Genomic DNA, 21,373 nt, shown 5'->3' with positions numbered 1-21,373 from the left:
TTTCCCTACCTTACACGTCTTTCTGGTGAGGACTAAGCAAAATGAAAGAAACATGGTATTTTGGTCCTTGGCTGGGTTGTTTGGAATTCAGGTATATTATAGAACAAGGCAGCAAAGGGAGTTTGTTTAATGATCTTGCAACTTCCATTGTCCAGCTACTATCAAAATACATAAAAATATGCCTAGCTCATGAGGAAGAGTCCCACAGAATAAAACAAATCAAAGCCCTAGTAAGTCTATCTCATCTAAGTGACAAAACACTGTGCCTTATCTGTCTACCCATCTCAGAAATCAAATTCCAAAGTGAAGTATTCATCACAGAATACATGTTAACATTTTTATTTAAATTGACAAATGACAGAATGTACACTGGTTTAGCTCAGTGGCTTGATAGTAACTGGCTTTGCCAAAGTAATATGTTGGACATGTTCCATAAACTGGATTAACTAAATCTACAGCTCCACAATTCTGATAAAAATATAAAGTACATAACTATAGATAACAGCATTTTACCAAAAATCATGTACTGGCAAATGTTCATTAAAATTAATAATTTTTAATTTTCCTAATCCTTTAAAACCAAAGTAGATTACATCAGATGCTTCTAAGTAAAAGAGAAAAAGCATAATTAATACTGTTTTGATAAATCTTGGTAAAGCATTTTGAATACATCTCCCAGAAATTCTGAAACTGAATTACTATTATGATTAACAAATTGTTCGCCACTCAGTTGGTTTTGATTTCATTGCTTTCAAACTAAACTGAAGAAGAACCCAATGAGTGGTCTGAGAAACCTCTGCTCTCAGAGCAGATTGAGAGGGATTGGTGATGACTACAGAGCCTTGGAGATACCTGACAGATTACTAAAAATAATTTTAGATGACAGATCACTAAGTGATTTTTTTGGCATACAACTCAGGAGAGTTCAAGGAATTAAGTGATCTTCCTTTATCAAAACTCCTTCCTTTTCAACCTAACTCCTTTAGTAGATAAGGTTACTCAGTGCTCACCCTTATAAAGACAAGAAATAGGAATAAAATTGATGCTGAGCCCTATCTCACTCCAGGAATATATTATAATCATTCAGGGGTACATGAACTAACTGAGAAGAAGCAGCCCATTACTTCATTGAGATGCACTTCCAACAAATGTTCACTTTTTACGTTTGAGTTATTAAAATGCAGAATATTTTGCTGTTTTAATTGAAAACCTTGGTAATAATAACTATTCTTATGGCTCAATAAAAAAGCCTTAAGGTCTCATGAAATAAACTTTTAAACTTTCAATTTCTATATAAAATATTGTTATGGATAAACATATTTTATTAATAAAAATATAATAAGAGAAAATTCTATGAAGTAGAATACGAAGAAGATAAATGACTTTTAATGCAGAACTTGTTCACGTCTACTGTTTAAACACTGATGATGAGTACCAAACTTGCTATGATATAGAGATGCATTTAAGAGTGTACATTTAAGATACATTTAAGAGTAATGTGACAGATTTTACAATGTTGGTACTCATGATAAACCAAAAATTTGCATCTATTTAAACTTAGGATAAAATTTTTATTCTCAACCTAAAATTATACACAGGTACATAGTTTTTTTTTTTTCTTTAATTCTGGAAAATCACTACTGTCAAGAACATTAAAAAAAAAAAAGAGCACATCTGGAGGGAGAGATGATGACTTCAGTTTTGAATATGTTGTGTTGGAGGAACCTTAGGAATATCCAAGTACAGAATAAGAGCAAACACTTATACTGCGCTGACCACATCATTTAAAGCACTAGTCTGGGTGTTTAGGGACTCCTTTACCCCTCACCACCACCCTTTGAAGCTGATACTATTATTATCCCCACTTCATAAATGGGGACACTGAGGCCTGGACAAATGAGAAGATTCACCCAATGCCACACACCTCTCCCACGTATAGAGTTGTATGAATCCAGAGAGTCTGTACACAGTATAATGCCTTGAGATGTCTGGGCTGGTGATACAAATTTGAGGGTCAACTGAGCTTTTAGATAGTAATCTAAACCACGGAGCAGATGAGATTATGTAGGAAGAGTGACATAATCAACAGCAGGAAAATGAGAAGCTTCACTGCTGGGGGTCCCTATGAAGATGCTCTGGCATTCCCTTCCAGGCCCCTGGACTCATGAAGAGCCTCCAGCCATGTTTTTTTGTGGGTTTTTTCCCAGGTACCCTTGATGTTTTGTCATCAGTCCTCCCAGGCTGCTGCACTGTTTATGATGGTCAAAGGGCTCCTGAAGAAGACGTTTCTGCTTCTTGATCTTTGCCCTATTCCTGCACCAGATACCTGAAGATGCTTAGATAGTAAAGGCTCTTCCCCCCAGTTTTATTGAGATATAACCGACATATAACACCACAACCAAGTTGGATTCATCCCAGGGTCACAAGGATGGTTCAACATATGCAAATCAATGTTACATACCACATCAATAAAAGAAAAGACAGAAACCACATGATCATATCAACAGATGCAGAAAAAGTAGGGACTTCTCTGGTGGTCCAGTGGTTAAGACTCTGCGCTTCCAATGCATGGGGCACAGGTTCAATCCCTGGTTGGGGAACTAAGATCCCACATGCCACATGACACAGCCAAAAAAAAAAAAAAAGAAAGAAAGAAAGGAAAAGAAAAAGCATTTGATAAAATTCAACATACATTCATGATAAAAACTCCTATCAAAGTGGGTAGAGAGGAAACATCTCAACATAATAAAAGCTACTTATGACAAACCTACAGCCAATATAAAACTCAACAGTGAAAAGCTGAAAGAATTCCTGCTAAAATCTGGAACAAGACAAGGATGCCCACTCTCACCACTTCTCTTCAACATAGTATTGGAAGTTCTAGCTACAGCAATCAGACAAGAAAAAGAAATAAAAGGTATTCAAATTGGTAAGGAAGAGGTAAAATTGTCATTATATGCAGATGACAGGATGCTAAATATAGAAAACCCTAAAGACTCCACACAAAAACTACTAGAAGCAAAGTATCAAGATACAAGATTAACATGAAGAAATCGGTTGCATTTCTTTACACTAGCAATGAAATATGAGAAAGGGAATGCAAACAAACAATCCCTTTTAAAACTGCAACAATGAAATAAAATACTTAGGAATAAACCTCACCAAGGAGGTTAAAGACTTACATTAATAAAGCAAAGTGAAGGTGATTCAAAGAAACAGAAAGATATCCCATGCTCCTGAATTGGAAGAATTAATATTGTTAAAATGGCCATCCTACCCAAAGCAATCTACAAATATAATACGATCCCTATCAAATTACCTGAGACATTTTTCACAGAACTAGAAAAAATAATCCTAAAATTTATATGGAATCATAAAAGACCCAGAATTGCCAAAGCAATCCTTAGGACAAAGAACAAAGCAGCAGGCATAACCCTCCCAGATCATGGACAATACTACAAAGCTACAGTAATCTAAACAGTGTGGTACTGGCACAAAAACAGACACATGGATCAATGGAACAGAAAAGAGAGCCCAAAAATAAACCCAGACACCTATGAATAGTTAATCTTCGACAAAAGAGGCAAGAATATACAATGGGGAAAAGACAATCTCTTCAGCAAGTGGTGCTGGGAAAGTTGGAGAGCCGCATGTAAATCAATGAAGTTAGAACACACCCTCATGCCATACACAAAAATAAACTCAAAGTGGCTTAAAGACTTAAACATAAGACATGACACCATAAAATTCCTAGAAGAGAACATAGGCAAAACATTCTCTGACATAAATCATACCAATGTTTTCTTAGGTCAGTCTCCCAAGGCCATAGAAATAAAAGCAAAAATAAACAAAGGGGGCCTAATCAAACTTACAAGCTTCTCTACAGCAAAGGAAACCATAAACAAAATGAAAAGACAACCTACAGACTGGGAGAAAATATTTGCAAATGATGCGACAGACAAGAGCTTAATGTCCAAAATATACAAACAGCTCATACAACTCAATAACAAAAAAGCAAACAACCCAACTGAAAAATGGGCAAAAGGTCTAAATAGACATTTCTTCAAAGAAGATATACAGATGGCTAATAGGCATATGAAAAGATGCTCATCATTGCTAACTATTAGAGAAATGCAAATCAAAACTACAATGAGGTACCACCTCACACCAGTCAGAATGGCCATCATTAAAAAGTCTAAAAATAACAAATGCTGGAGAGGATATGGAGAAAAGGGAACCCTCCTACACTGTTGGTGGGATTGTAAATTGGCGTAGCCACTATGGAAGACAGTATGGAGGTTCCTCAAAAAACTAAAAATAGAGTTGCCATATGATCCAGTAGTCCCACTCCTGGGCATATACCCAGACAAAACTATAATTCAAAAAGATACATGCACCCTTATGTTCACAGCAGCACTACTCACAATAGTCACGACATAGAAACAACCTAAATGCCCATCGACAGATGAATGGATAAAGAAAATATGGCGTGTATATATATATTTTATATATATATATATATATATATATATATAATGGAATATTACTCAGCCATAAAAAAGAATGAAACTGCCATTTGCAGCAACATGGATGGACCTGGAGATTATCATACTAAGTGAAATAAGTCAGAAAGACAAATACTACATGACATCACTTATATGTGGAATCTAAAATACAACACAAATGAACATATCTATGAAACAGAAGCAGACTCACAGACATAGAGAACAGACTTGTCATTGCCAAGGGGGAGTGGGGTGAAGGGGGAAGAATTGGGAGTTTGGGATTAGCAGATACAAACCAGTATATATAGGGTGAATAAACAACAAGGTCCTACTGTGTAGCACAAGGAACTATATTCAGTACCCTGTGCTAAACCAGAATGGCAAAGGATATATATACTTATGACTGAGTTAATTTGCTGTACAGCAGATTATTAATCTGTACAGCAGAAATTAATACAACACTGTAAATCAACTATACTTCATTGAAATTTGTTTAAAAAAACACTGTATTAGTCCAAGACATACAACATAATGATTTGATATATGTATATATTGTGAAATGATCACCACAATTAAGTTTAGTTAACATCCATCACCTCACACAGTCTTCTTTCCTTGTGATGTGAATTTTCAATATCTAGTCTCTCAGAAACTTTCAAATATACAAAGAGTATTGTTAACTATAGTCACCATGCTGTACATTACATTCTCAGAACTCATCTCATAACTGGAAGATTTTACCTTTTGACCACCTTCACCCATATCCCCCACCTCCCACTTCTGGCAACCACTAATCTGTTATCTGCATCCATGAGTGTGGCTTTTATAGATTCCACATATAAGTGAGATCATACAGTCTTTGCCTTTCTCTGTCTCACTTATTTCACTTACCCTAATGTTCTCAAGATCCATCTACGTTGTTGAAAATGGCAGAATTTCCTTCTTTTTATGGTTAAATAACATTCCATTACTTTATTTATACATACATATATCTCACATCTTTACCCATTCATCCACTGATGACACTTAGGTTGTTTCCATGTCTTGGCTATAAAAGTTTCAATTTTTAATAACCCAACACGACAAATTTCATTTCTCTCTTTGCAATAGGACTTGTGTGATCACTTACACACATTTTATCAGTCATTACAGGCAACTGCCAGAAGCTAAAGTTACAGAAAGTGAAATCTCACACTCACACTGCAAAATACAACAAATCGTAATGCAAAGAAGAATACCATTAATCATGGCAGCGCCTGCCTGCTAGTGCTCAATGGATGGGATCATTTTTGCTCAATAATCCTCAGAGCATTTGGGGGCGGTGGGGAGGATACAAATATATACACAGTTATTAGTTTTTATTTTTTTAAGGAAGTTATTTCAGAAAAAAATAGTGCCAGAAGAAGTAGCATTAAGTGTGTGAGCCTATATTCAGTCAGAACATAAGAAAACCAGGAACAAAATCATATCAACATTTTTAGGAAAAGGCCGTGAAAAAGTGATCATAAAGAAGATTGAATAGGAATAACCAGAAGAAAACTTGAAAAGAGAAAAAAAAGGAGAACGTGTTGTCAGAAGAGCAAAATGAGAAGATTTTAAGAACAAGGGTCAATGCAACAACAGAAAGGAAGATAAGGGCTGAAAGTGTCACTGGGATGTAGCAACTAGTGACGACCCTGAGGACCGTTTCAGTGTATGATGGGCATCAAAGCTGAACTGTGAGAAGTTTAAGAATGAATGAGATTTGATGGGGACTTCCCTGGTGGTCCAGAGGGTAAGACTCTGCACTCCCAATGCAGGGGGCCCAGGTTCAATCCCTGGTCGGGGAGCTAGATCCCACATGCATGCCACAACTAAGAGTTTGCGTGCTGCAACTAAGACCCGGAGCAGCCTAAATAAATAAATAAATAGTTTTTTAAAAAAAGGATGAATTCGATTTGAGAAGTGGAGGTGACGAATTTAGGCAAAGCTTTCTGGAGTTTAGGTGTGACACAGAGGGAGTCAATATGGCAGTAGACAAAGGATCGCATGGGAGTGGGGAAGGGTGGTTTTAAATGTGAGAGATTTAAACATGCCCAAACCTTGACAGAAGAAAGGGAACAGAGAGGGAGAGGGCTGAAGATGCAGAAGAAATGAGAGGTGATAAAATCCAGGGGAGAGGCACTGGGGCTCTTCCACTGAGAGGAGAAGGAAGGATGGGTAAGAAGCAACTAAGTGTGTGAGAAGGGTTAAGCAGTTAGGGGGCTCCCATCTGATTTCTTTTATTGTCTTGGTGAAGAAAAGAAGAGTTCACTGGGGAAGAAGACATTCACATGCTGACTGAATCTGTATGCTACCTGTCTCCCTCCTTCTTTGACTTCTGAAGTCACAGGACAGCAGATTCCACAGGTTGAATGCCATATTCTGAGAAAAGCTCTACCTGGATAGAATCTGCATTTGAAGGAGTAATTTGTAAAGACACCTCAAGTGCTAACATTAAAACGGGATGTGATTATAACCACTAATTTTAAAACCAGAAGTAGTTTTGAGATATCACATTTATTCTTATTACTGCTTTCAATATCAACAAAACTCATCTTCAAAAATCTCCAAAGCTGTTTCAGAGCTCAAAGCTTATTTGATTTTCGCTCTTCTTTCCCCCAGACTGTTTCCTTCTTTCCTCTATTCCACCTTTTAGAAATATGTATCACCAGCAATATTTTCCTCTATCCTAGTTTCAACAGGAAAGGGCTTCAAAATGTTTAACACCCTATAGTATATGTGTGGTCTCTAATTTGGTCCTACAACAATCCTGAATGTCAGGTCAGGGAAGGCATTATTCTCAATATTCAGAAAAATGAAGTGACTTGACCATTCTTAGAAACAGACATAGGACTCAGACCTATCTTGAGACTCCAAAGGCAGCTGTCTGTTCTACCACACACACTCCACTTATAATAACTTCTGAACACCCAAAGGCAGCTCATGTTCCTTTCAGCTTCAGAGTAATTTCAAATTCACCCAATTATTAAAGGGAATAGGCCTGTATCATAATTTCAATTCTCTGCCTATCATTAACAGACCTTACCATCCCTCCCTCATAATAAGGAATCTAGATAATCTTGAAGCAGCAACTAATATTACTCACAGACATCTGCAGATATACATGTAGCCCTAATCACAGAAATCCTGAGCATCTGCAGAAGGTTATATGCTATTATTACCCAGCAAAGTAACAGTATCTCAGGTTTCTGCCTAATGTGGTGAAACCAAACAAGAAGGCCCTCAAGTTTCCACTGAGCAAGCAAGATAAAATGCTTCCCACAGTAACCATCTGTATTGGTTTCTTTCTGCTGCTGCAACAAATGACCATAAACTTGGTGGCTTAAAACAACAGAAATTTATTATCTTACAATTCCGAAGGCCAAAAGTCCAAAATGGTCTCAGTAGGTATAACAGACTGAATGTTTGTGTCTGCCGCCGGGAGTTTATATATTAAAGCCCTAATCCCAATGTGATGGTATTTGGAGGTAGGGCCTTTGGGAGGTGCTTAGGTCATGAGGGCAGAGCACTCATGAGCAGGAATGGGATTAGTGCTCTTGTAAGAACTCTTTTACCATGTGAAGTTACAAGAAGTCAGCTGTCCACAACCTGGAAGAGGACCCTCACCAGAACCCAACCACGCTGGCATCCTGCTTTCATACTTCCAGCCTCTAGAACTGTGAGAAATCAATGTTGCTTGTTTAAACCACCCAGTCTGTGGTAATTTGTTAAAGCAGCCCAAACCGACTAAGACACTGGGCTTAAAAACCTAAGTGTAGGCAGAGCTGTGCTCCTTCTGGGGGAACCAGGGGAGAACCCTTGTCTTGCCCTTTCCAACTTCTAGAGACTACCTGCCTTCCTGGCATCAAGGCCTCCTTCCAGCAAATACATGACTTTGACCTCTGCATCCAACTGTCACATCTCCTCTGACTCTCCTGCCTCCTCTTTCATGTATAAGAACTCATGTCATTATACTGGTCACACCTGGATAATCTCCCCATCACAAGATCCTTAATTTAGTCACATCTGCAAAGTCCCTGTTTTCATATAAGGTGACATATTCACAGAGGCTGGGGATTAGGACACTGAGCAGAGAGAGCTGGTACCCATTCAAGGTAAAGACACACCAAGCTAAGCTGCTGGTCACACGCCATAAGGAGAACAGGAAGGTGTTCCCAATGAACGGCCACTCAACTGGTGATAGGCAGGCCTAGAACACACTGGACGCAGCCCACTCTCCCAGCAGTTCTGCTGTTCTAGATTAAGGGTCAGTACTTTAAGAGAATTTTAAATATTTACAGCTAGTAAGTGGCAGGGTCATTCGACAAAGCTGGTGTGTTCTTGTAACCCTTATGACAGACGGCCTCACAGACACCTTCCATCACGGCTGGAAATTTTCTGTAAGTTGAACCACGACCCAGATGTAAGAGAGACATACCCCGCACAGACCAGTCTGGATTAAGAACGAACCTGATGACACAGGCCAGAGAAGAACAGAACGGAGGTTCTAGGCCCAGGCTAAGTGCTTTCACTATTGCTGTCTTTAAGGAAAGAAACTGCAAGTACATGAAGCCCACGGTGCATCCTTTTTTTTTAAGATTTTTTTGATGTGGACCATTTTTTTAAAGTCTTTATTGAATTTGTTACAATATTACTTCTGTTTTATGTTTTGGTTTTTTGGCTGTGAGGCATGTGGGACCCCCAACCAGGGATCGAACCCACACCCCCTGCATTGGAAGGCAAAGTCTTAACCACTGAAACGCCAGGGAAGTCCCCCCATGGTTCATCCTTAAGAGGGTGCTTTCTACAAAAAAGCCCGAAGTAATGCAGGCGGCACTGTGTTAATTCAGTCTCAGTAACCGTGTCTTCACAAAAAAACTGTTTTTATTTTCCAGAGATTCTTTTACAGACCCATCCTGAGAAGTGAAGTTAAGAAATTATGATGCCCAAAGTGTTCCAAATCAAGTCAGCTGTACCCTTAGAGAGACATTAGCTTTAACAAGATTTATTTCTGTCCAGCTGTTACTCTTTACATATACATAACACCTAAATCAATGCGTTTGCTACATGAATTTCCCAGGACTTGGTTCCATGGAATGTACATAAAATCTGTATTTTTTCATTTAATATTCCAGGCAGTAAATTCCCTTTCTTCAGAATTCCTCAGACTACATGAAAAACACAGAAAGCTCCAGAACATGGCCTGCATATATTAGGTATTCATTAAATAACAGCTGAACGACCACATGAATGCGGCAACACACAAAGGCCTAAATGAGCTCTCTTGCCACAGGTTAATCTGAGAAGCTTGCTTATTGGAAATTACCATTTAACTCTTCTCAACAAACATTAATATGTAAATTGCATAGAGAGTTCTTTTTTATTTATTTATTTTTGTCTCTGTTGGGTCTTCGTTGCTGTGCGCAGGCGTTCTCTAGTTGCGGCAAGCGGGGGCCACTCTTCGTTGCAGTGCGCGGGCTTCTCACTTCAGTGTCTTCTCTTGTTGCACAACATGGGCTCTAGGCGCACAGGCTTCAGTAGTTGTGGCTCACGGGCTCAGTAGTTGTGGCTCGCGGGCTCTAGAGCGCAGGCTCAGTAGTGGTGGCACACGGGCTTAGCTGCTCCACAGCGTGTGGGATCTTCCCAGACCAGGGCTTGAACCCATGTCCCCTGCATTGGCAGGCGGATTCTTAACCACTGTGCCACCAGGGAAGCCCGAAAGACAGTTCTTTAGTGCCCAAAGTATGCAAAACCTCTTTATCTTACACACATTCAAGTCGGGATATTATAGTGGTTGAAAAGTCTTGGAGACAAGAAGACTGGGTTTGAATTCTGATCTTAATACTTGCTAGTTATGTGACTTTGGAGAAACTGTTTAATCTTTTTAGATTCTGTTTCTTCATCTCTGATGGTAGGATAATATTTAACTTGTACAGTTGTCCTGAGCATGTAATGAACACAAGAAAATGTTCAACAGTTCCTGATACATTGATGACAACAATGGTAATGGCTGATACACCTGGATTGAGGCCTCTTGGTTACCCCCAGGACAGACAACAAGCTCCCTGCCATGTGGGGGTCCACATGTCCTAGAGACATATTCATCAGTCATGTTGTGCCCTAATTTTCCAGGGTAGCTGCCCATCTTCTCATGCAACACACACTAATTCTCTGAGGTGGGCATAAAGCCCTCCCTAATCCTTCCTTGCCAGCTCTGCAGCCACTGCCAGTCTAACTCAGTTACATCTGCATGCTTATACTTCGACCACACCAGGCTGACTAGCAGTGCTGCAGGCTGCCCAGTCTATTCCCCCACCCCCAGCCAAAATTCAGGCATGGCCCCAAGGCATGATCCACTGCTGATGGAGGGTAAAGGAGGGAGAGCTTTTCACTGATGTAGCCATCTCTTTTTCCTTGTCGTCTTTCTTCCATTTTATCCCCAGCTCCTCATCCCACTATCTCTTTTTATTTGCTTCAAGAGTTGATCTAAGTGGTGCCCATTAGGGCCTCAAAGTCTTCTCTATATAGATCTTAATTACACTAAAGATTGTTACACAGACATTCCCCATTAAAATAAACTTTCGGGTGCAGAAAGAGTAAAGCAATAAACAAAATCCCATCTAATGGACAGTAATTCAGGCATAGTCACAGAAATCATTCCTCTATTTTTAGGACAAGGACTTTTGCCCATGTCCTGTGCTATTCTAACATAGAGTTATTCTTATTTACCATAAGTAACTATGGGATATAGAGAGTGAACAGGGAAATATGAAGTTAGGTTTACCAACAATCTCCTCAGAAACTTACAGTTGGGGAGGTTGCCCTTCCAGAGTTAAAAAAGCTGCCTGCACTTCTTTTTGAGGGAGATCCCAACTTCTGCCTCAGAACCCAAGAGGAGAAAATCAGGAATGGAATCATGTGTTGTCTTAACAGTTTTCTCCTTCTAATTGTATAATTTATTTTCTCCTAAGACCTGTATCACAAATGCGAACCCTTAGGAATAAAGGTAACAGAAAAGAAACTCTGTTCTGAATAAGCCCTAGAAAACTTTAAATAAACTACCAATACCAACTGCTAATTCTTTTGCAATGATATGAGCCATTGTTAAAAATTCTCTAGCTTTTCACATCTTTTTCTTTGGAATTTTAAAAAAAAAAAAAAAAAGGACAGATAAGGTCTATGTAATTTTAGCCAGACAGTCGATCTTTCCAGGCAAGGTCTGACATACTAGATAAGATCAGGAAACTGAATTTCCCTCTGCTAGGAAAAATGCGATTTCAAAAATATGAATGTAATGCAAGATATCTTCTATAGCCTTCAATTTAATCTCTCAGTACATATCTACAGTTCTGCTATACTGACTTATGGCCTGTCCAAGACAGAATTCAGTGAACTTGAGTATGTCTGTTCCCTTTCTTTGCATTACACATTAATGACCACTCGCCTTTAGAAAGCAATTCCTTCCTATGGAAAGCTAACCAACACACCCAGTCTTTTATTCCTACTTTGTGAAATGCTCATATGAAACAAAACAGGTTATGGAACAAGCTCAAGAAAAATCACAAGTTACCACCATCAATAGCATTCTGCTTGTCTGCCTCTTCTCATCCTAGCACGTTCTTGGGAACAGGACAGAAAAGGCCCACTTAGACAATCATGCATCTCAATGAACAGACCCCAGACCCAGATGACCCAGTGGAGACTGGGACAACTGAGGAAGAAAGAGGAGGAAACCTATTTTAACGTATAAAAAAAAAAAGATATGTCAAATATGGTATTTTTAAGATAAGCATATAAGCATTATAAGCATAAATAAGACTATCTGAGGTTAAGATCTGTCTTAGACTTTTAAACCAAAAGTCACATTAATGAATATACTTTTGTACCTCAAAATCATCACCTCCAAAGTCTTTCCTCTGTTCATCACCAAGAGACAGCATTTCAGTCTTACCGAATAGAATCTATACTAACCAATGTGGTAAGTTTCTTAGTGCCTCTCTACCATCCAACCAGTCAGGAATTCTTGAGTTAAATCCTCATGAACAAATGACTTCCTACACCAAAAATTTGGTTGTCTTTACCACTCTTATTCCATGAAGCTCATGAATGAAAAACCCTACTTATTTTATAATTGCTCATCCAACTTATAAAACTTAGATTGGCACCTTTTTACACTGTATTTCTTTAAATACTCTTTAACCATTTACTTTCTTAAAAAGCAATAATGCCTATCACTTCAAGAGACTAGCCACTTGGCTCCTAACACACATTAAATGGCTAATTCAGTCCTCCTAACAGCACAAAGGGAAAGTACTCTCTATAATATGGCTGCGAAAAACCAGAAACTATGTAAGCCACCTACAAAGAAATCTGCACACACATAAGCTATGAATCCTACAACTCTACAACTTTTGGCAGAAGTGGAAAAAATGCAAAGAAATTAGCAATGGAAAACATGTTTAAGTTTTTCAGTCATTTTCAGTTACAAAAACCTAAAGACCAGGAAAAGCCAGAGATACAGTGAAATTTATACAAGAAAAATTTAATATGAAGTCATTGTACTCACCGTCTGATGGTTTCTGTCACAGTAACGCAGCCCAAAGTAATCTATCTCCACAAGGTTTATGTGACGGAATACATGCTCAAGGACAACGGAACCTTTCGTTGACTTCTGCAAAAATAATTCACAGTTTTGTGTGTGTGTGTTTTTTTTAATAAGGTGCCTTGTCTTTCTCAGTGGGACACAGTCACAGCTCTCTTCTTTTATTAGCTTTGCTCACATGGGAACAATTTTATTAGCCCATAGTTCCCTCTTTAAGTTTTGCCTCAATTACAAAGAAAGGGATTTCAGTATTAAATGAATTGCTTTGGAAAACAATTTTTTAATTGTTGTACATTTTAAATTAATATAAGGTTCTTTTCTTACAGGACTGTAAAATATCTTTAAGATGAAATTATTATTTTAATAAAGATAACAGTTTATATGAAGTGCATCTAATAAATTCATCAAAAAAACTTACTTTGGTTAAAAATCCCATAGTTCTTTCACTTTAAAAAGCAATTTTCACCTACATCATTACTCTCACAACTAATACAGAAGATATATAAAATTAAAATAACAATAGCCAAAGCTTTGTAAAATTTTTTCTTTAGTAAGGTTTTATGTTTTATTTTTTTAATTGAAATATAGTATGCATACAATATTATGTTAGTTTCAAGTGTACTACATAAGGATTTGACATTTGCATACATTATGAAATGATCACCACAGTAACTTTAACAACATCTTTTCCCATACGGCTACTATATTACTGACCATATTCCTTGTGCTGTATATTACATCCCAGTGATTATTTATTACATAACTGGAGGTCTGTACCTCTTAATCCCTTCATCAATTTGGCCCCCTCCCTTCTGGCAACCATCCACTTGTCCTTTGTATCTACAAGTCTGCCTTCATTTTGTCTTATCAGTTTGTTCTGTTTCTAGATTCCACAGGTATTTGTCTTTCCCTGTCTGACTCGTTGTTCTTAGTATAATACCCTCTAGATCCATCCATTTTGTCACAAATAGCAAGGCTTCTTTTTTTTTTTTTTTTATGGCTGAGCAGTATTCTACTGTGTATATACACACTGCATCTTTATCCATTCATCTATCGATGAACACTTAGGTTGCTTCTACATCTTGGCTATTGTAAATAATGATGCAATGAACACTGGAGTGCATATATCTCTTCAAATTAGTGTTTTTGATTTCTTCAGGTAAACCCAGAAGTGAAATTCCTGGATTATATGGCAGTTCTACATTTAAACTTTCAAGAAACCCCCATACTGTTGTCCATAGTGGCTGAATCAATTTACATTCCCACCAAAAGTGTACAAGGGTCCCCTTTTCTCCATGTTCTCACAAACATTTGTTATTTGTTGCCTTTTGCTGATAGCAATTCTGACAAGTATGAGGTGGTTTCTCACTGTGGTTTTGATTTGCATTTTCCTGATGATTAGTGATATAGCACATCTTTCCATGTATCTGTTGGCCATCAGTTTGCCTTCTTTGGAAAAATGTCTATTCAGGTCCTCTTCCCATTTTTAAATCGGGATGTTTGTTTTTTTACCATTAGGTTGTATGACATTTTTGTGTACCTTGGATATTAACCCCTTATTGGATATATTGTTTGCAAATATCTTCTCCAATTCAGTAAACTGTCTTTTCACTTTTTTGACAGTTTCCTTTCTGTGCAAAAGCTCTGTAGTTTGATGTCGTCCCATTTGTTTATTTTGCTTTTGTTTCCATTGCCTGAGGAGACAGATCCAAAAAATATATAGCTAAGACTGATGTCAAAGGGCCCACTGTTTGTTTTCTTCTAAGAGTTTTATGGTTTCAGGTCTTACATTTACATCTTTAATCTATTTTGAATTTATTTTTGTATATGATGTGAGAAAGTAGTCCAGTTTGATTCTTTTGCATGTAGCTGTCCAGTTTTACAAACAATATTTATTGAAGAAGCTGTCTTTTCCCCATTGTATATTTTCCTGCCTCCTTTGTCATAGATTAATTATCCATATTAGTGTGGGTTCACTTCTAGGCTTTCTGTTCTGTTCCATTGATCTATATGTCTGTTTTTGTGCCAGTATCATATTGCTTTGATTACTGTAGCTCTGTAGTATAGCTTGAAACCATGGAATGTGATACCTCCAGCTTTGTTCTTCCTTCTCAAGACTGCTTTGGCTATTTGGGGTCTTTTGTGTTTTGATACACATTTTAGAATTATTTGTTCTAGTTCTATGAAAAATTCCACTAGTATTTTGATAGAGATTGTGATGAATCTATAGATTGCCTCGGGGAGTATGGTCATTCTAACCATATTAATTCTTTCAGTATGTAAGTACAGTATATATTTTCTTTTTTTATAAATAAATTTATTTTATTTATTTATTTTTTGCTGCATTGGGTCTTCATTGCTGTATGAAGTTGCAGTAAGTGGGGGCTATTCTTCGCTGTGGTGCACGGGCTTCTCATTGCAGTGGCTTCTTTTGTTGCAGAGCAAGGGCTCAATGTGTGCAGGCTTCAGCAGTTGTGGCATGAGGGCTTAGTAGTTGTGGCTTGCAGTCTCTAGAGCACAGGCTCAGTAGTTGTGGCACAGGGGCTTAGTGGCTCCACAGCATGTGGGATCTTCCCAGACCAGGGCTAGAACCCATGTCCCCTGCATTGGCAGGCGGATTCTTAACCACTGTACCACCAGGAAAGCCCTTAACTCTTATTTAAATGTTTGGTAGTATTCACCTGTGAAGCCATCTGGTACTGGACTTTTATTTACTGGGAGTTTTTTTTAAATTACTGATTCAATTTCATTACTGGTGATTGGTCTGTTCATATTTCAATTTCTCCCTGATTCAGCCTTGAACATTGCATGTTTCTAGGAACTTATCCATTTCTTCTAAGTTGTCCATTCTGTTGGTGTATAATTGTTCACAGTAATCTCTTAGGATCCTTTGTAGCTCTGTGGTGTCAGGTGTAAATTCTCTTTCATCTCTGATTTTATTTATTTGGGCCCTCTCTTTTTTTCTTGATAAGTCTGGCTAAAGGTCTGTCAATTTTGTTTATCTTTTCAAAGAACCAGCACTTAGTTTCATTGATCTTTTCTACTGTTTTTTCAGTCTCTATTTCATTTATTTCTACTCTGGTCTTTATGATTTCTTTCCTTCTGTTAACTTTGGGCTTTGTTTGTACTTTTTCTAGTTCTTTTAGGTGTAAGGATAGACTGTTTGACATTTTTCTTGTTTTCTGAGGTAGGCTTGTACTGCTATAAACTTCCTTCTCAGAACTACTTATGCTGCATCCCATAGATTTTGGATTGTTATGCTTCCATTTTCATTTGTCTCCAGATTTTAAAATTTTCTCTTTGATTTTTTTTCAGTGACTCATTGGTTGTTTAGCAGTATACTGGTTAGCCTACAGGTCTTTGTGTGTTTTGCAGTTTTCTTCTTGTAGTTAGTTTCTAGTCTAACACCAGTGAGGCTGAAAAAGATGTTTGATATGATTTCAATCTTCTTAACTTTATGGAGACTTGTTTTGTATCCTAGCATGTGATCTATCATGGAGAATGTTCCATGTTCATTTGAAAAGAATGTATTCTGCTGCTTTTGGATGGGATGTTCTAACTGTATCCTTTAAGTGTCTCTGATCTAATGTGTTGTTTAAAGCCTTACTGATTTTCAGTCTGGATGATCCGTCCATTGATGTAAGTGGGGTGTTGTTTTTGTTTTGCCTGGGCCCAGTGGCATGTGAGGTCGTAACTCCCTAACCAGGTATCGAACTCATGCCCCCTGAAGTGAAAGAGTGGAGTCCTAACCACTAGAGCAACAGGGAATTCCCTGAAAGTGGGCTGTGAAAGTCCCCTACTATTAATGTGCTACTGTCAATTTCCCCGTTTATGTTTGTTAATATTTGCTGTATGTATTTAGGTGTACCTATGTTGGGTGCATATATATTTACAATTGTTGTATTTTCTTTCTTCTTGAATTGATCCCTTAGATCATTATATACTGTCCTTCTTTGTCTTCTTACAGTCTTTCTTTTAAAGTATATTTTGCCTGATACAAGTATTGCTACCCACCAGCTGCCTTTTCATTTCCCTCTGCATGGAATACTTTTTTCCATCCTCTTTCAGTGTGTGTGTCTTACATCTCAATAAGTCTCTTATAGGCAGCATATACATGGGTCTTGTTCTTTATCCATTCAGCCACGCTGTCTTTTGACTGGAGCATTTAAAGTAATTGACAGGTATGTAATTATTGCCATTTTATTAAGTTTTCTGGTTGTTTTTGTAGTTCTTTTTTCTTCCTTTCTCCTATGATAGATTTTTGGTTTGCAGTTACCATAAGGTTCATATTTAACAACCTATATACATGTGATTATTTTAAGGTGACAATTTCAAGTTTGAAGGCATTCTAACATTTTTCTCCCCCGCCCCCGCACTGTTTACTGTGTTTGACATCATATTTTATATCTTTTTGTTCTGTATATGTCTTACATACTTCTTGTGGATATAGATAATTTTCTATATCTTCTAGCCTTCCTACTAGCTTTATAACTGGTTGGTCAACTACCTTTACTTTATGTTTGCCTTTACCAATTAGATTTTTCCTTTCATAATTTTCCTATTTCTATTTATGGTCTTTTTCCTTTCCTGCTTAGAGTAGCCCCTTTAAAACTTCTTACAAAGCTGATTTTGAGGTGCTGAACTCTTTTAGCTTTTCCTTGTCTGCAAAACTCTTTCCCTGGATATTTTTCTTTACCAATGAGATTTTTCCCATTGTAATGTTCATATTTCTAGTTGCAGCCTTTTCTTTTCTGCTTAGAAAAGTCCCTCTAACATTTCTTGTAAAGCTGGTTTCTTGGTGGTGAACTCTTTTAGTTTTTGTTCCTCTATAAATTTCTTTCCCTCTCCTTCAAATCTGAATGATAGGGCCTTCCCTGCTGGTGCAGTAATTAAGAATCCGCCTGCCAATGAAGGGGACACGGGTTCAAGCATTGGTATGGGAAGATCCCACATGCTACAGAGCAACTAAGCCCATGCGCCACAACTACTGAGCCTATGCTCTAGAGCTGACGTGCCACAATTACTGAAGCCAACTCACCTAGAGCCCATGCTCTGCAACACCAGAAGCCACAGCAATGAGAAGCCCACGCACTGCAATGAAAGTAGCCCTCACTCGCCGCAATTAGAGAAAGCCCACACTCAGCAAGGAAGACCTAACACAGCCAAAAATAAAAAATAAATAAATTTATTTTTTTAAAAATCTGGATTAGGGGATTGGTTCAAGATGGCGGAGTAGAAGGACATGCTCTCACTCCCTCTTTTGAAAACACCGGAATCACAACTAACTGCTGAACAATCATCGACAGGAAGACACTGGAACTCACCAAAAAAGACACCTCACATGCAAAGACAAAGGAGAAGCCACAATGAGATGGTAGGAGGGGCGCTATTACAATGAAATCAACTCCTATAACTGCTGGGTGGGTGACTCACAAACTGGAGAACACTTACCACAGAAGTCCACCCATTAGAGTGAAGGTTCTGAGCCACACGTCAGGCTTCCCAACCTGGGGGTCTGGCAACAGGAGGAGGAATTCCTAGAGAATCAGACTTGGAAGACAAGTGGAATTTGATTGCAGGACTTTGGCAGGACTGGGGGAAACAGAGACTCCACTCTCAGAGGGCACACACAAAGTAGTGTGCACATCGGGACCCAGGGGAAGGAGCAGTGACCCCATAGGAGACTGAACCAGACCTACATGCTAGTATTGGAGGGTTTCCTACAGAGGCAGGGGGTGGCTATAGCTCACTGTGAGGACAAGGACACTGGCAGCAGAAGTTCTGGGAAGTACTCCTTGGCGTGAGCCCTCCCAGAGTCCGCCATTAGCCCCACCAAAGAGCCCGGATAGTCACCAGTGTTGGGTCACCTCAGGCCAAACAACCAACAGGGAGGGAACCCGGCCCCACCCATCAGCAGTCAAGTGGATTAAAGTTTTACTGAGCTCGGCCCACCAGAGCAATGGCCAGCTCTACCCACCACCAGTCCCTCCCATCAGGACACTTGCACAAGCCTCTTTGATAGCCTCATCCACCAGAGGGAAGACAGCAGAAGCAAGAAGAACTACAATCCTGCAGCCTCTGGAACAAAAACCACATTCACAGAAAGATAAACAAGATGAAAAGGCAGAGGGCTATGTACCAGATGAAGGAACAAGATAAAACCCCAGAAAAACAACTAAATGAAACGGAGACAGGCCATCTTCCAGACAAAGAATTCAGAATAATGATAGTGAAGATGATCCAGGACCTTGGAAAAAGAATGGAGGCAAAGATTGAGAAGATGCAAGAAATGTTTAACAAAGATCTAGAAGAATTAAAGAACAAACAAACAGAGATGAGCAATACAATAACTGAAATGAAAACTACACTAGAAGGAATCAATAGCAGAATAACTGAGGCAGAAGAACAAATAAGTGACCTGGAAGACAGAATGGTGGAATTCACGTGGCTGTGGAACAGAATAAAGAAAAAAGAACAAAAAGAAATGAAGACAGCCTAAGAGGCCTCTGGGATAACAAACGCAACAACATTTGCATTATAGGGGTCCCAGAGGAGGAAGAGAGAGAAAGGACCCGAGAAAATATTTGAAGAGATTATGGTCGAAAACTTCCCTAACATGGGAAAGAAAATAGCCAACCAAGTCCAGGAAGCACAGAGAGTCCCACACAGGATAAACCTAAGGAGAAACAGGCTGAGACACAAAGTCATCAAATTGGGGAAAAATTAAAACAAAGCAAAATTATTGAAAGCAGCAAAGGAAAAACAACAAGTAACACACAAGGGAACTCCCATAAGGTTAACAGCTGATTTCTCAGCAGAAACTCTACAAGCCAGAAGGAAGTGGCATGACATACTTAAAGTGATGAAAGGGAAGAACCTACAACAAGACTACTCTACCTGGCAAGGACCGCATTCAGATCCGATGGAGAAATCAAAAGCATTACAGACAAGCTAAAGCTAAGAGAATTCAGCACCACCAAACCAGCTCTAAAGCAAATGCTAAAGGAACTTCTCTAAGTGGGAAACACAAGAGAAGAAAAGGACCTACAAAAACAAACCCATAACAATTAAGAAAATGGTAAGAGGGAAATACATATCGATAATTACCTTAAACATGAATGGATTAAATGCTCCAACCAAAACACACAGGCTTGCTAAATGGATACAAAAACAAGACCCATATATATGCTGCCTACAAGAGAGCCACTTCAGACCTAGGGACACATACAGAAAGTGAGGGGATGGAAAAAGATATTCCATGCAAATGGAAATCAAAAGGAAGCTGGAGTAGCAATACTCATAATAGACTTTAAAATAAAGAATGTGACAAGAGACAAGGAAGGACACTACATAATGATCAAGGGATCAATCCAAGAAGAAAATATAACAATTATAAATATATATGCACCCAACATAGGAGCACCTCAATACATAAGGCAACTGCTAACAGCTCTAAAAGAGGAAATTGTCAGTAACACAATAATAGTGGGGGACTATAACACCTCACCTACACCAATGGACAGATCACCCAAACAGAAAATTAATAAGAAAACACAAGCTTTAGAGGAGACAATAGACCAGATAGATTTGATTGATACTTATAGGACATTCCATCCAAACAGAGCAGATTACACTTTCTTCTCAAGTGCGCACAGAACATTCATCAAGTCTCAGTAAATTTAAGGAAATTGAAATCATACCAAGCATCTTTTCTGACCACAACGCTATGAGATTAGAAATGAATTACAGGGGAAAAAACGTAAAAACCACAAACAAATGGAGGCTAAAGAATACGTTACTAAATAGCCAAGAGATCACTGAAGAAATCAAAGAAGAAATCAAAAAATACCTAGAGACAAATGACAATGAAAACACGACAATCCAAAACCTATGTGATGCAGCAAAAGCAGTTCTAAGACGGAAGTTTATAGCTATACAAAACTACCTCAAGAAAAAAGAAAAACCTCAAATAAACAATCTAGCCTTACTCCTAAAGAAACTAGAGAAAGAAGAACAAATAAAACCCAAAGTTAGCAGAAGGAAAGAAATCATAAAGATCAGAGCAGAAATAAATGAAATGAAAACAACAGCAAATATTAATAAAACTAAAACCTGGTTCTTTGAGGAGATAAACAAAATGGATAAACCATTAGCCAGACTCATCAAGAAAAAGAGGGAGAGGACTCAAATCAATAAAATTAGAAGTGAAAAAGGAGAAGTTACGACAGACACCACAGAAATACAA

At 38.3% G+C, this 21,373-nt stretch overlaps 1 protein-coding gene and 1 non-coding gene across 2 annotated transcripts in view; one reads left to right on the top strand and one right to left on the bottom strand.

The window, feature by feature from the left end:
* The window catches only part of EPB41L4A (erythrocyte membrane protein band 4.1 like 4A), a 253,773-nt gene that overhangs the window by 135,022 nt on the left and 97,378 nt on the right, over nt 1-21,373 (bottom strand). Inside the window, exon 2 of the mRNA XM_007451202.1 lies at nt 13,093-13,197. Within this exon, the coding sequence (XP_007451264.1) occupies nt 13,093-13,197 (105 nt within the window). The remainder of the gene's footprint in view (nt 1-13,092; nt 13,198-21,373) is intronic.
* TRNAG-CCC (transfer RNA glycine (anticodon CCC)) lies at nt 6,262-6,334 on the top strand. Its single transcript has one exon. It is a non-coding gene; the product is annotated as a tRNA-Gly (tRNA).

This window comes from Lipotes vexillifer, unplaced genomic scaffold (assembly GCF_000442215.2).
Source record: "Lipotes vexillifer unplaced genomic scaffold, Lipotes_vexillifer_v1.1 scaffold91, whole genome shotgun sequence".
Classification (NCBI taxonomy): domain Eukaryota; kingdom Metazoa; phylum Chordata; class Mammalia; order Artiodactyla; family Lipotidae; genus Lipotes; species Lipotes vexillifer.
The sequence above is the reverse complement of the archived record's forward strand: the minus strand, read 5'-3'. Positions and strand labels throughout refer to the sequence as shown.